Source organism: Myiozetetes cayanensis, unplaced genomic scaffold (assembly GCF_022539395.1).
Source record: "Myiozetetes cayanensis isolate MyiCay16 unplaced genomic scaffold, myiCay2020 scf992, whole genome shotgun sequence".
Lineage (NCBI taxonomy): Eukaryota > Metazoa > Chordata > Aves > Passeriformes > Tyrannidae > Myiozetetes > Myiozetetes cayanensis.
The window spans coordinates 1-15,075 of NW_026088288.1; the positions used below are offsets into that span (position 1 = coordinate 1).

Sequence of the window (15,075 nt, forward strand, 5' to 3'; positions counted from 1 at the left end):
CTGCTACTCCTGCGCCTCCAACAACATGGAAAATCCCAGTGCAGTGACAGGTCTTTGACTGGATGTGTTCCCTGGGATATAATGTGAGCAGGCTTTTTCTTTTTCTTTTTTTTTTTCCTTTTGCCCCCGGGCGTTCGGAATCGGATGTGTTTTATTTGCGTTGCTCAGAACAACGCGGTAGCTGCAGAAAGGCCGTATGTGTTAAACTCTCTCGGCAGACACAGTAAAATCACTCCCGTGTGTTTGCTGCCAGTGTCTCATGAAGGTCAGGCCCTGCAGTTTGGTGACTCCCTGGAGCCAGAGCTGCTCTTGGCGATGCTGGGACTCCTTTTCTGTGGCTGCACAAAACCTGCCCTCCTGCGTTTCTGGGTGAAGTGCGCAGGAATTAGCTCGTTCGGAACTGAGAGAGTCAGGCCAGCTCTTCTAGCCTGTGGACTAAGGGGAGCTTCCAGAGGATGAGGTCTGCAATGACTTCATGACCAGGAACCACTGCAGGTCCTTAACAAACCCGAGAGTGTGAGGGGGGGACTCATCCCTGATCTCGTATTTACTGTAATCAGGGCAGTTCTCTCTGAGACAAGTTGGGAAGGGCTTTTTTGGCCAGGTTTGCCTTGATCCAGAAGGGGGTGGATACAAACAAGGGGAGGCAAATGTTGGGATTTCTGTGTCTGAAGGTACACACAACACTGATTTGCTTAAATGCCTCTTGAGCCCGTGGCCAGGCACAGTTCCTGCCTCTCTGGCCAGCGAAGAGAAGCACAGTTAGTCTGAGGTCAGAACACAGCTGGACTGTGAACAGGGTTGTTAAGTGAAGCTGACAGGTGATTCTGGTGTGCATTCAAGCTTCTTCGCTGCTCAGGCCCCTCGATTCCCAGCCAGTGCTTTCTCTTGGCCTCGCCCTGCCAGCGTGGAACGCAGGAAACCATCGCCACCCTTCTCCTTTTCCTGATTCAGCTCGTGATCCTTCCCTCCCTGTGTGACATACCACGTGTACCTGCGTCTAAACCACCGCCTTTGTTTAAATATTATTACTAGGGGGAGAAGCAAATCTTGTGTCTAAAACCGTGCAGGCAGCGTCTTAAGCGTGCTTTTAGCTGTCGTGGGACGAGCAGTGCAGGTTTTTTGTCATGTGCTTTTAATATCCCGCACTTAGCTCGACAACAAAAGAAGCAAAAAAGCCGCAGACTTCCTCAGAAAACATGATCTGCAGTTTGTTTAAAAAAAAACCCCACCAGTTCTAATGTAGATATACTTTTTTCCTCCTAGGTTTTACCAAGGGACAGCCCGTCTAACACTTAACTCGGATCACCCCTCGTTCATCAGCTTGAAAAGTCAGAACAGCCCCCAAAACTGACTGCTTGATCCGAAAGAGAAAAAAGAAAAAAAAAAAGCTGTGACAAATGGACAATATGTCTATTACTAACACGCCAACAAGTAATGATGCTTGCCTGAGCATTGTCCACAGCTTGATGTGCCATCGACAAGGCGGAGAGAGCGAAACCTTCGCCAAGCGCGCCATCGAGAGTTTAGTCAAAAAGCTGAAGGAGAAGAAGGATGAGCTGGATTCTTTGATTACAGCCATAACCACAAACGGAGCTCACCCCAGCAAGTGCGTTACAATACAGAGAACGCTGGATGGGAGGCTTCAGGTCAGTACAAGTGGAAAAAAAAAATAAAGAAAACAAACCCAGGTGTTTTCCTCCTGGGCCAAGCCGGAGCAAAAAGCGGGCGGCGCGGGTTCCTAGGGCGTTGAGGAAGGGCAGCCCTTCTCTTGCACGCCCCTGGGCCCTGCATGGGGGTGTGTTTTGTGGCTGGAGCTCCGGCCTGCTGCAGGAGCGTTTTTTTCCTGTGTTTTTTGCTGTGTTTTTCCCCAGGAGGAGCAGAGGGGCAGAGTTTTTGGAATGGGGTGGGGGGGGGTGTGTGTGTGTGGTGGTGAAAACGCAGGGTCAGGAACAGCCTCTGTTAGCTCTGTGTCGGTCAGCGGTGTGGAGGCAGACCTGTGACCCTCGCTGAGCTGCCCCAGGGAGTCTGCAGGGGGATTTACAGCAGCCTGGCATCGCCAGGGCTCAGTACCTGTGCACCTGGGCTTGTGGCCTCCCCGTCCCAGGGCAGGTGTCATGTTTGCTGGCTCTAGCTTTCCGTCTACCCTAGACACATTTATTTTACTTTTTTATATATAATTTTTTTTTTTTTAAGATTTATTATTTTTTTTTTTTTTCCCTTCAGCATAACGATTGGCATTCTTTCTGCTGGTAAATTCCTTCCAGTGTAGCTCTAGTGCCTCATTCCCCCTCTTCCTCTGGGGCGAAGCTCCTTCACGTCTGCGGCGGGCAGGGCAACCCTACATGCCATGCTAAGCACAAGTTCTGCTTCTGCCTTTTTGCATCCAGCATTTTTTATTTATTTTTTTTTTTATTATTACTCAAGAATCACAGTGCTGGCAAAACCCTCATAGAAATTTATTTCTGCTGAACTTGGGCAAACTGCACGCCACCTTTTTTTTATACATATATATAAATATATATATATATTTTGAGGATGGAGCAAGGGTGTGTTGTTGTTTGTCCCCCTCCCAGCTTTCTGCTCCTCACTGACTGTGCAGAGTGAAGTGCCTCTGTGGAGTGAAACCCCTGGCTGCTCTCCCAGCCACCCCCTGTGTCTGACTCGTTTTTTAGGTGGCGGGTCGCAAGGGATTCCCCCACGTGATTTACGCCCGTCTCTGGAGGTGGCCCGATCTCCACAAGAACGAACTCAAGCACGTTAAATATTGTCAGTATGCCTTTGACCTGAAGTGTGACAGTGTCTGTGTAAATCCTTACCATTACGAGCGTGTCGTGTCGCCGGGCATCGGTAAGTACACCCCTCGGTTTAAAGGGGAACAGGGGGGATAAGTCATGAAATGGGGGTTTTTTTCTGTGTAGGAAACACCGACCTGAGTTAGGAGCATTAACTTTTAATGGTCTGGCTGCACTCCTGTGCTCTGTGTTCCTCGGGGAATTGTCCTCCTGCCTCCATTCCCAGTGTGAGGGAGCGGGCTGTGCCTTTAGTTTAAATCTCTCTGCTGGCTTTGCCCGCAGTTCTTGGAGTAGATTTGTGTCCCGGGGATATGGGACACAAATCCTTAGTGTGGATACTTATGTTGGGACGGAGGGGGGCCAGTTTGTAAGCTCTGCAGTGCTAATTTTTAAAGGCTTGCACTTGATTACAACACTTCTGAAGATCTGTGTGTGTGTAACCCCCCACAACCCCCTTTTTCTTTTTCTTGTCTTTAAAGATCTATCAGGGCTGACACTACAGAGCTCTGGTGAGTAGTTTTGGCTGCTGCTGCGTTTCTGTGGGCACAAAAGCTGTGTTAAACCCTGCGGGGTTTGTTCCTGTGTCTCTCTGGGAGGGAGGATCAAGAGCAGAGGGAAATAAATGCATTTGTCTCCCTGGCTTTGGAAAACCAGCTGAGTAGAGTATCAGGGGAAGTTTCATAAATCCTGTGAGTTGCCCAGGTAGCACATGGGAGGCAGGTATTGATAAATTCCTGAAGTGGAGGCTTCAGCCAAGCTTGTACCTGCGTTCTCTTTTCGTCGATTCCAAATTATAAAGTAAAAAAAAAAAAAAGAAAAACAGAGACCTCGCTGTGGAATCCTCCTAATTAATACAAAAAAAGGGACACCCAAAGCTGTGTGCACCTGTGGAATATGCCAGTTAATGGAATTGGGAATAATAAATGCTTACAATTTTAATTAGTGGCTGAAGGAGAAAATAATAACAATTCTGCGGTTAGCATGCAGCTGAACGAAGGAGCCCAGCGCTCTTGCTTTCCCTGCAGCTGGAGAGAAACTGGACATTAAATGTCCAGGGAACATTGTTCAGAAACCTGAGATTGTGCCTTTTTATTCTCCCTCCCTCAGAAATTCACAGAGCAGGAGATAACCCAGTGGTTTTTCAGCACATCACTAGAATCATACGAGCAAAAACGACTTAAAAACCGCCCCCAAACCACCCATCAGACTTAACCTCACGAGCTCTGCTGATTTGCATCATTAGCCTGTTGTGTCTCCTGAAAAACGACCCTTCCCTGCAGGACCAGAGCTTAACCAGCCAGCAGTTAAAATACACCACGAGTGTTTCCCCTGTGCTGCTGCTGGCTTTGCAGCAGGAGGCACGAAAATCGCCATCGGATCTTGGCATTACTTTGGGCTGCTTTAAAAAATGGGCACGGGAGCTAACGTGGTGTGAGGAGTTTTATTTGAACAGCCTCAGTGGCAGCAAATACAGCAAATAAACCACTGTGGTGGCAGTGGTGGCGATTTCCTGATGCTCTGGATTAGGGGGCTACACTGTTAAATACAGAGTAGCTTTATGGGGCCTTTTGGTGCGAATTGGATGTTTCTAGTCAGTCCTCGTGTGGGAGTTGCCTAAAAGTTACTCCAGGGATGCACGAAGTTTTTAGTGCTGTGCTGTTATGTTTTTCACGGGGGCTTTATGTGTGTTCTTGCTCGTACACTAAGGACTGGCTTGCTAGCTGCTGCCTTAACATTCTTTGAGCTGCTTGACAGAAAGCGTGTTTTTCCCTTTTATTGACCACCTCCAGTCAAATAATGATGGACTGCCGGGGCAAAGCGCTGTTGAATTCTGCTGCCTGTGGGACTAAACTGCCTGCCTGAGGGCATTAAGTGAAATAAACAGCTCGCTTTTCCCATCCAGCCGTGCCTCCAAGTGCCCCGCTGCCGGCTCGGAGCTGTTTGTCCGTTCAAACCCTGCTGTTTTAACGGCTCTGCTGTTGCTTGAAAAGCTGCATGGTCTGTGTGGGATTCTGGAGGTGTGTGGGTGCGTGCTGAGCCCTGTGTGTGCCCGCAGCTCCCTCCAGCATGCTGGTGAAGGACGAGTACGTCCACGACTACGAGGGGCAGCCGTCGCTGAGCTCCGCCGAGGGACACTCCGTGCAGACCATCCAGCACCCCCCAAGCAACAGGGCCTCCACAGAGCCTTACAGCGCCCCGGCCATGCTGGCCCCCACCGAGGCCAGCACCACCAGCACCACCAATTTCCCCAACATTCCCGTGGCCTCCACAAGTAAGATCATCGGGGTTGCGCGGGGCGCCTCGAGGGAGCGCCTGAGCGGGGCCTTGGCAGGGCGGATCCCTGCTCTGGCACCGACAAAAAGCGTGTGGTGATAACGATCTGAGCGGGCTCCTGAGGGGGGTCAGTCAGGTTTTAACCCCGGGGCAGGGCGACCCAGCCTCCTTTTCGGCACACGGGCCTCGCGAGACCGTTCTGGCCACGCCGAGGGGCAGTGGCAAAATGTCAGAGCATCTGAGCTCTAGCAGGATGTTGTGGCTGTTAATTGCTGTAGAAATGAAACCACTGCTTCGTGACAGCGGCAGGCAGAGCAACAAACGGGCACGCTGTAAGGTGGCAGTGCCAGGAGATCTTAATGCCATCCTTTAGCCCGCCCGTTTTAAATTCATTATTTTTACAGAGGCGCGCTGTGCCACCGTAGTGGCAGCCCTGGTCATTAACATTGTCGTGGGTCTGTTGGGCAGCGCTGCCTTGAAGCTCCTCCTCCTCTTCTCTGTGCATCTGGTGCAAGTGGAAGGGCCTCACCCTGCTCTGCAGCCGGGCAGCAGGGCAGTTACCCACCCAGGGAGACCACCAAATCTGGGGGGGGGTTCACGTGAAAGATGTGGGAGTGTGGTTGATTTCACGTCACCAGGTCCGAGTGAGGGTGGCACGCTGTTTTGGTGAAGCCCTTCAGTTTTAGCTGGCAGTTTTTTTGGGTTTTTTTTTTAATAAAACCAGTGATGGTGTGGCCAGGCTGAGATGGGATGCCTGCCTTTGCTTCCAGCAGAGGTTGCCCTTGCACAACGGTTTATAGCCAGTAACTTTTTCTCACCGGTGCTATGATTGTTGGAGCCAAGTGGACAGGGGAGAAAAAAAAAAAAAGCTAATTTTTAGGTTTTAGTTCAAGTTCTCAGTGTGCTGAGTTCTGCTAGCCACACCAGTTTGAGAGTGCGAGTGTACTTGTGAAACTGCTGATCAGTTTAGTGCTGATGGCTGAGCTGAAGCCTTTAGAAGTCAGATTCTGTTAACCTGCTGCGAAACATCTGCAGTTTTTAACTTTAGGACAGCTCTTGGAATATTTATTTGGGATCAAAAAAAAAGAAAACACAGCAGCTTTTCTGAGGAGGGAGTCCGGCGATGTACGCAGCTCTGCCGAAGCACTGTGTATAAAAATAAAACACCGGTCAGCACGTTTTGGAGGGATTTAAGTGAGTGTCCTCCTCAGGGACAGCAGTTAAAACACGCTGAAAACGAGCAGCTTGCTGGGCCTGCTGCTGGCCTGTCTCTGTCTGTGTCCCCCGGTGAAACTCGTGGCACCTCTTCTTCTTTCCTTCCCGACCGTGAGCAGTGACCAGGACGAAGGTGTCAGAGTCAAAGTTATCCAGGGCGGGGCATTTTTGCCTCGGGGGTTTCCTACGACACTCTGGCGGGTGGAAAACAGGAAAAAAAAAACAAAATGCTGGAACCAGGCTTGTAGGAGCCGTGCCTGTGCAGTGCCCTCAGCGGGGTGTATTCATTCCCCTGCCCAGTGTAGCGCTGAGCTCTCGGTCATTGCAGTTTTGGAACGCTCACGAATAGGTAGTGTGTTCTTTTACCAGGTCAACCTACCAGTATATTGACAGGTAGCCATAGTGATGGACTCTTACAGATTGCTGCAGGGCCTCAGCCAGGAGCTCAGCAGAATGGGTTTGCAGCTCAGCCAGCCACTTACCACCACAGTGAGTATCCACGAACGTGCGCTCCTCTTAGCTCTCTCTCCAAAACCAGTTCCCGAACGTTCAGGACAAACAGAGGCCTTAGGAGGGAGATGCAGGGGGGGGAAACTCCCTTAAAAAGCCAACCCCCTGCTCTCTCTCTCTCTCTCTTTTTCCTGCAGACAGCACCACGACCTGGACCGGGAGCCGGACGGCGGCCTACACGCCCACCATCCCTCACCACCAGAACGGCCACCTGCAGCACCACCCACCCATGCACCCCGGCCACTACTGTGAGCTCCTCGCACTGCTCTGGGGCACCTGCAGCTCTGTGGGGTGGGGGGAGGTTGTGCCTGCTCACCCTGAGCCCCCAGCCCCCTGCTCTGCCAACCTGGGGCTCTTGGGGGTGTTCCCCATCAGGAACTCATCTGCAGTGGTGCTATGGACATCCCCCTGCTCTGGGGCACCTGCAGCTCTGTGGGATGATGGGGGGAGGTCGTGCCTGCTCACCCTGAGCCCCCCAGCCCCCTGCTCTGGCAGCCTGGAGCTCTTGGTGGTGTTCCCCATCAGGAACTCATCTGCAGTGGTGCCATGGACATCCCACTGCCCTGGGGCACCTGCAGCTCTGTGGGACAGGGAGGGGGTCGTGCCTGCTCACCCTGAGCCCCCCAGCCCCCTGCTCTGGCAGCCTGGGGCTCTTGGGGGTGTTCCCCATCAGGAACTCATCTGCAGTGGTGCCATGGACATCCCACTGCTCTTGTGCTCCTGCAGCTCTGTGGGACAGGGAGGGGGTCGTGCCTGCTCACCCTGAGCCCCCCAGCCCCCTGCTCTGGCAGCCTGGGGCTCTTGGGGGTGTTCCCCATCAGGAACTCATCTGCAGTGGTGCCATGGACATCCCACTGCTCTTGTGCTCCTGCAGCTCTGTGGGGTGGGGGGAGGTTGTACCTGCTCACCCTGAGCCCCCCAGCCCCCTGCTCTGGCAGCCTGGGGCTCGGGGGTGTTCCCCATCAGGAACTCATCTGCAGTGCTGCCATGGACATCCCACTGCTCTGGGGCACCTACAGCTCTGTAGGGTGGGGGGAGGTCGTGCCTGCTCACCCTGAGCCCCCAGCCCCCTGCTCTGCCAGCCTGGGGCTCGGGGGTGTTCCCCATCAGGAACTCATCTGCAGTGCTGCCATGGGCATCCCACTGCTCTGGGGCACCTGCAGCTCTGTGGGGTGGGGGGAGGTTGTACCTGTTCACCCTGAACCCCCAGCCCCCTGCTCTGGCAGCCTGGGGCTCTTCCCCCTGTGGAAGTGGCAGAGATCAGGAACTCATCTGCAGTGGTGCCATGGACATCCCACTGCCCTGGGGCACCTACAGCTCTGTGGGATGGTGTTGGGAGGTCATGCCTGCTCACCCTGTACCCCCCAGCCCCCTGCTCTGGCAGCCTGGAGCTCTTGGTGGTGTTCCCCATCAGGAACTCATCTGCAGTGGTGCCATGGACATCCCACTGCTCTGGGGCACCTGCAGCTCTGTGGGATGATGGGGAGAGGTTGTGCCTGTTCACCCTGAGCCCCCCAGCCCCCTGCTCTGCCAGCCTGGGGCTCAGGGGTGTTCCCCATCAGGAACTCATCTGCAGTGGTGCCATGGACATCCCACTGCTCTGGGGCACCTGCAGCTCTGTGGGATGATGGGGGGAGGTCGTGCCTGCTCACCCTGAGCCCCCAGCCCCCTGCTCTGGCAGCCTGGGGCTCGTGGGTGTTCCCCATCAGGAACTCATCTGCAGTGGTGCCATGGACATCCCACTGCTCTGGGGCACCTACAGCTCTGTGGGATGATGGGGGGAGGTTGTACCTGCTCACCCTGAGCCCCCCAGCCCCCTGCTCTGCCAGCCTGGAGCTCTTGGGGGTGTTCCCCATCAGGAACTCATCTGCAGTGGTGCCATGGACATCCCACTGCTCTGGGGCACCTGCAGCTCTGTGGGATGATGGGGAGAGGTTGTGCCTGTTCACCCTGAGCCCCCAGCCCCCTGCTCTGGCAGCCTGGGGCTCTTGGGGGTGTTCCCCATCAGGAACTCATCTGCAGTGGTGCCATGGACATCCCCCTCCTCTCCCCACACCCAGCAAACCCTTTCCTTTCCAAACCCTCTGTCCCCAAAGCTCTGCAGTCTGGCACTGAGCATTTCCCTCACAGGAAAGAGTGAGGGGGGGGCTGATTCGGCAAGTGGCGTTTGGGTATTTTTTTATTTTATTTATTTTTTCTTTCAACACTCGGAAATTCCCGGCTGTTTTTCAGTGTCCAGGGGGTTTTGGGGAAGTCATTCTTAAGCTTTAGGAAGACCTGTGCCCAGGTGCACTAAGCCAGTTTGAAAGAACTGCATGGGAGGGACCCCGTGCACGAAGGTTCTGTCAGGAGAGTGGTCTTTGCCACAGCCTGGTCTGCGAGCCCCTTAGCACACAGAGTTAAAAATGGGGTTTTTTTCATCTGTGAAACAGCACAGCAGCCTCTTGTTTTGAGGCAGAGGAGGTGGGAAGGGAAGAAAAACCATCAAACTTTTTGAGGGGGGGTGTGTAGCACAGTAAGTGCATTTATAAGGGTTTTGTGTCAAGTTTTCTAAATTTTGCGGCACAAAAAGCTAAAAGAGCTCTTTATTTTCCTAACACGGTGTCTGTTAGGATATTCCCCACATTAGAATATAAAACACATGTTCTGATGTAGGTCCCCTGCAGGCAGCAGTGCTTTTAGTGGAGCAGAGCATGTATGTACACCAATGTTAAAATGACTCTCCAGCCTGTCCCCACAAATAAAACTGTGGTGTAGAGGCAATTATTAAATTTAACTGCTTTGCTCTGTTGGGATCCCACTCCACTGATCGTATATTATCTGTGAGAACACCGGGATGGTAGAAGCTCTAGCGGGGGTGTTGGGGATGCTCCACAAATGTTTCTCGGGGCGTGTGTCTTTCCATAATTAACATTTGTAGCGGGCTGGTGGTGCCACGCCGAGCTTTTCCTGGCTGCTGCCGTTCCTGGCTCCGCAGAGTTGCGTGTTTCACACCTTCCTGCGTTGTGCCTGCCTTGACATCTTGTTGCAAAAGCTGCCGCTACTTAAAATACTACGTTTGAGTCCTCCCTGCTCTCCTGTGAGGGACCCACTTAGTTCGTAAAGAGAGAACAGTCTGACTCGTACCAACACTGTATTCAGTGTTTTTTCCTTTAGAAAGTGACTTCTCTGGGGCTTTTTTTCCCATCCCGAGGGACTGTTTCTCGTGGGGAAGTCCACGGCACGCAGGACAACTTGTTCAGTGACTGAAGAGGCTTAACAAAGTGTGATGTCGCGGGGAAACAAGCTGAGAGAGAAAACCTTGTTTTCCCTCACTCCTCTAAGACAAACTGCATGTTTTCTTTTTCAAAGGGCCAGTTCACAACGAGCTTGCATTCCAGCCTCCCATATCGAATCATCCTGGTGAGTAAATTCTGGCAGGTGATGCTGATGCTGAGGGATGCACACGTTAATGCTGTGAGAAGGAGAGGGGCCGTGCTGGGATAAATCCGGGTTTGGGGCTGGGGCATCTCCTTTTGGAGTGGTGACAACACAAGCTGTGAGCTGAATTTAACTGAGGTGCCTCTAAGTGACAGATTGCAGCCCCAAGCCCACCCTGAGCTGGTGCCTGCCCTGCAGGGTCTGACCCCTCAGTGTCCTCGGTCCCAAACTCTTCAGGGTGCCCTGTGGTTGGGAGTTTTCACCTGCGGAGCTCAGGGCGTGCCAAGAAGTTTAAAAACAGTTTAAAAGCCTAAAAGTTCAACTTGTTTGTTTCTTGGCCGGTTACTAAGGCAGTGCCAGGGAGTTAAATTGCTGATAGTTGCCGTCTGAACTTAACCGTAGCTAAACTGTATTTCCCATCGTTTTGTATCTCTTCCACCCTGTTGATTTCATCCTGCTGAGTCCTCCCAGACAGGACCGTTTGTTTTAAGATAAAAAAAAAACAACCCAGAAGGAGTTGAGGCACCTCGGTTTATGTTTTTCTGATGAAGCAGGTTGGACGGCCTTGGAGCACCCTGGGCTGGTGGGAGGTGTCCCTGCCCGTGGCAGGGGCGTGGGAATGGGATGAGCTTCAAGGTCCCATCCAGCCCAAAACCAGCCTGTGTTTCCAGGGCTTTCTCTGCCCTCCCCAAGAAGCAAGTCCCAGCTGCGTTACCCTTCTGTGGAAATGGATCCCTGTAGCCACCAGGAGTGCTGAGTCCCCAGAATCCCCAGCCACTTCAGCTCGTGACAACTTCAGGTTTTAGTGTGCCTGAGGAGAGACACTCTTAACAGCTAAAAGCACACACAACACACTGCTGAAGGCTTGACAGGCCAGGTGCTCCCAGGTGGCGCAGGAACAGCAGATGCTCGTGCACAAAACCCCCTTGCCTGCTCTGTCAGGTTCCGTCTCTGACTCGACTGCTTGGGTTTCGTGGAATCCTCTGGGGAGGCTGGGCCTGTCTTCCTGACATGGCACCTTCCTCCTCTGCAGACAGCCACCTTCCCCTTGCAGGCAGCTCTTCAGACAGCCAGGAGCTAACGAGTTAGCAGGCACCTCTTTGCTGTGAAAACACGCCACTGTGTTCTGCTCCCTCTCCTGATACCGCCCCGTTTTGCCCCGTCCCCGACCCTGTGTGCGGACAAGATCCCTGTGGGATCTTTGATGTGTTTTTTCCCACCCCTTGCCCTGCTCTCCCAAAGCCAGTTTCCTCTGCAGGGAGGGTGGGGGAGTACACCTTCACCAGGGAGGTGATTGCTCTTTTATCTCCAGCCGGATCTGTTTCAGGGTTAGTTGCTGCCAGCCCAGCCCTGCCCGGGCACAAAAGCACGACTCCTCCGTGCCAGAGCTGTAGTTACGAGGTGCAGGGATGCAGGTGGCTTGCAGAGTCTTAACTGGGAGTTATGGACTGTACAAAAGCTTGTAAGGTGCTGACTACAGAAGCCTCCAGCGCCGAGGTGTGCTCAGATGAAAGCCACGAGCCCGTGTTTGTCCCGGTGTGTGGCGTTTCCCTGCGCCTTTGTCTGTCAGAACCCGCCTGTGTGCGTGTGTGCTCCTCCCTGAACGGCAGGAGCCGCTGCAGAAGGCTTAGTTGGTTGTGTCTGGGGTGGATTTACGGGCCTGCTTTTGTGCCTTTTCAGTAGGTTAACTGTGGTTGTCCTTCAGCCCCAGAGTACTGGTGTTCCATCGCGTACTTTGAAATGGACGTGCAGGTCGGGGAGACGTTCAAGGTCCCTTCCAGCTGCCCCATTGTCACCGTGGACGGCTACGTTGATCCCTCCGGGGGAGACCGCTTCTGCCTGGGCCAGCTCTCCAACGTGCACAGAACAGAGGCCATAGAGAGAGCGAGGTACCCCAGGAGCCGTGCCCTGTTTTGTGTGTGTGTGGGCTCTGCAGGGTGGTGCTGTGTGTTTGGGCTGAGCTGGGCCTCTCTGGGCCGCTCCTGTGATGCTGAGCTGTGGGACAGAGCCCTGCAGAGCCCTACAGCGAGTCGCCCTGCCCCGCTTTGCCGTCAGGAGGCCGTGCTTCGGGGGTAAAGTTAGCGGCTCGTGCAGGCTGGACGCTGGCTCTCCACAGCGCTGGGTGGGGTGAGGAGGGCTGGAGCACACACATTTGTCACAGGAGCAAAGCAGGCTTCGCAGGGAGCTGTTGGAGTTTCATTTTCTCACCGTGCTTGGGCTGGGCTCTGATGTGGGAGCGCGGAGAACCGAAGCGATCTTGCAGCTTTTCTTCCCCCCTCCTTGAAAGGAGAAGGAAGAAAACGCCTCCAATGTCTCCGGGACAGTGAAAGTGTTGGATTGTGATCCAAACAAAACAGTTCTGAATTTTTAGTTTATGTTTTTTGAGTGGCTTTCTGTAAAAAAAAACCCACCTGTGGGAGCTTCACACTCCTGAGCCTGTTCGGTGTCCCAGCCCTGTACCGTCACCGAGTGCGGTATCTGCTAACCAAACACCGCTGCTCCTGCCTCCTGTGTTTCCCCCAGGCCTTCCCCCTGGCTCCCCAGACGGGTTTTCGCTTTGCAGGTGTGCCCACATAGGTGCCAACACGCGAAATAAGAGCTGTGATTTCGGGCGGCCCCGGGGCAGCTGCCCCCGCGGCTCCCTGGGCGCGAGCCGCATCGTCCCTGCTCTTCCTCCCGCAGGTTGCACATAGGCAAGGGGGTGCAGCTGGAGTGCAAGGGCGAGGGCGACGTGTGGGTGCGGTGCCTGAGCGACCACGCGGTGTTCGTGCAGAGCTACTACCTGGACAGGGAGGCGGGGCGCGCCCCGGGCGACGCCGTGCACAAGATCTACCCCAGCGCCTACATCAAGGTGGGTTCCGCGCCCCTGGGCGAGCGCTGGGCTCCTGGGACTGTCAGGGGGGCCTCACCCAGCATTTCCCTGGGGGGGACCTGTGAAAATTGCTGTGAAAACGGCCCTGAGCTGGAAGCGTCACCCGGGTGCCGCAGAAGGAGCTCGTTCTGTTTCGTCACCGGCACTCTCGCCAGCGGCTCTTTGTGGTTTCAGGTCTAAATCAGCTGCTGCCGGCATCTTTAGCAGCGCTTTTTCGGTTCCTCTTCTCCGGAACAGGAGAAGTGTGTAAAAATAAGTATAAATCCGGCAAAACTCTGGAACTGTTTCGAGGAGGGAAGTGATCCAGGGATCAGGGGAGAGATGCACGGAAACAGAGTATTTTTGAGGAGGTTCTCGCTTGGACGTGACCTCTGCCACACTTGAAACTTTTTATTTTGGGCAAAGTCAAAAAACTTTTTATTTTGGACAAAGCTCGTAAAAAACCCAAGAAAATCAAGTCTTGTGTTAAAACTGCTCGGAGCTTGCGGTGGGTTCTTTTTTTTGATCACCGGTTTTGCAGGCAAGGTACTCAGTGAAGGTGAAAGAAACCCCACCAGCCCCTGTGTATGAGCTTTCTGGTATGAGAACAGAGTTCCTGTGCGTTAATTAATGGCAGAGGGTGATTGGTGACCACAGCGACCCCAAACCTGCACCTTCAGACCTAGCGGTTGCTGCTATTTCTTCTAAATAGACTAGCACAGTTCAGTAAGGCAAAGTTGCTTGTTTTATGTATTTTTCTTTATTTATATTTTCATTTATTTATCGTGGGGTTTTTTTAAAATTTTTATATATATATTTATATTTAATTTTTATATATTTATATATATTTATATATATACTAAAAAGCTGTAGTGCAGTGAGCCTGTAGCACCCTTCCTGCAGTCATTCCCACACCAGGCGCTGCTTTAGGCAGGTGGTGGTGCCACCACGGGGAGAATCCCTTTGGGAGTCAGCTTTAAAGGATTACTCCTGCCAGGAGCGAAACCAGCTCAGGGAAAGTTCGCTTTTACCCCAGGAGTGTGTGTGGTGAGAGCGTGCTATGGGAGAGCAGAGAGCAGAGAGAGCAGAGGGGCTGCTGGCTCTGGATCTGGGGATCCTTTGCCTGGCTGTCTCTGGGGGTGGGATCTGGGGATCCTTTGCCTGGCTGTCTCTGGGGTCAGGATCTGGGGATCCTTTGCCTGGCTGTCTCTGGGGATGGGATCTGGGGATCCTTTGCCTGGCTGGCTCTGGGGGTGGGATCTGGGGATCCTTTGCCTGGCTGTCTCTGGATCTGGGGATCCTTTGCCTGGCTGTCTCTGGATCTGGGGATCCTTTGCCTGGCTGTCTCTGGGGGTGGGATCTGGGGATCCTTTGCCTGGCTGTCTCTGGATCTGGGGATCCTTTGCCTGGCTGTCTCTGGGGCTGGATCTGGGGAATCCTTTTCCTGGCTGTCTCTGGGGATGGGATCTGGGGTATCCTTTTCCTGGCTGTCTCAGGGGGTGGTATCTGGGGAATCCTTTTCCTGGCTGTCTCAGGATCTGGGGATCCTTTGCCTGACTGTCTCAGGATCTGGGGATCCTTTTCCTGGCTGTCCCTGGATCTGGGGGATGCTTTGCCTGGCTGTCTCTGGGGTCAGTATCTGGGGGATGCTTTTCCTGGCTGTCTCTGGATCTGGGGGATGCTTTTCCTGACTGTCCCTGGATCTGGGTATCCTGTTCCTGGCTGTCTCTGGGGGTGGGATCTGGGGGATGCTTTTCCTGGCTGTCTCTGGGGTGGGATCTGGGGATCCTTTTCCTGGCTGTCCCTGGATCTGGGGGATGCTTTTCCTGGCTGTCTCTGGGGTCAGGATCTGGGGGATGCTTTTCCTGTCCGTCTCTCCCGTCCCTGCCCCGCTGAGCGTTCTGTGTTCCCGTGCAGGTGTTCGACCTGCGGCAGTGCCACCGCCAGATGCAGCAGCAGGCTGCCACCGCGCAGGCCGCCGCCGCCGCACAGGCCGCCGCCGTGGCGGGC

At 53.7% G+C, this 15,075-nt stretch overlaps 1 protein-coding gene across 1 annotated transcript; it reads left to right on the plus strand.

The window, feature by feature from the left end:
- Nucleotides 1-1,058: 1,058 nt before the first annotated feature.
- Nucleotides 1,059-15,069, plus strand: LOC126653235 (mothers against decapentaplegic homolog 4-like; the record flags this gene model as incomplete). The annotated part of the gene is made up of 10 exons (XM_050340766.1): nucleotides 1,059-1,649; nucleotides 2,676-2,850; nucleotides 3,275-3,304; nucleotides 4,852-5,067; nucleotides 6,654-6,773; nucleotides 6,932-7,042; nucleotides 10,146-10,196; nucleotides 11,920-12,103; nucleotides 12,897-13,065; nucleotides 14,983-15,069. Coding segments are annotated over exons 1-10 (1,392 nt in total), but the record flags the coding sequence as incomplete, so codon positions are not given.
- Nucleotides 15,070-15,075: the final 6 nt, after the last annotated feature.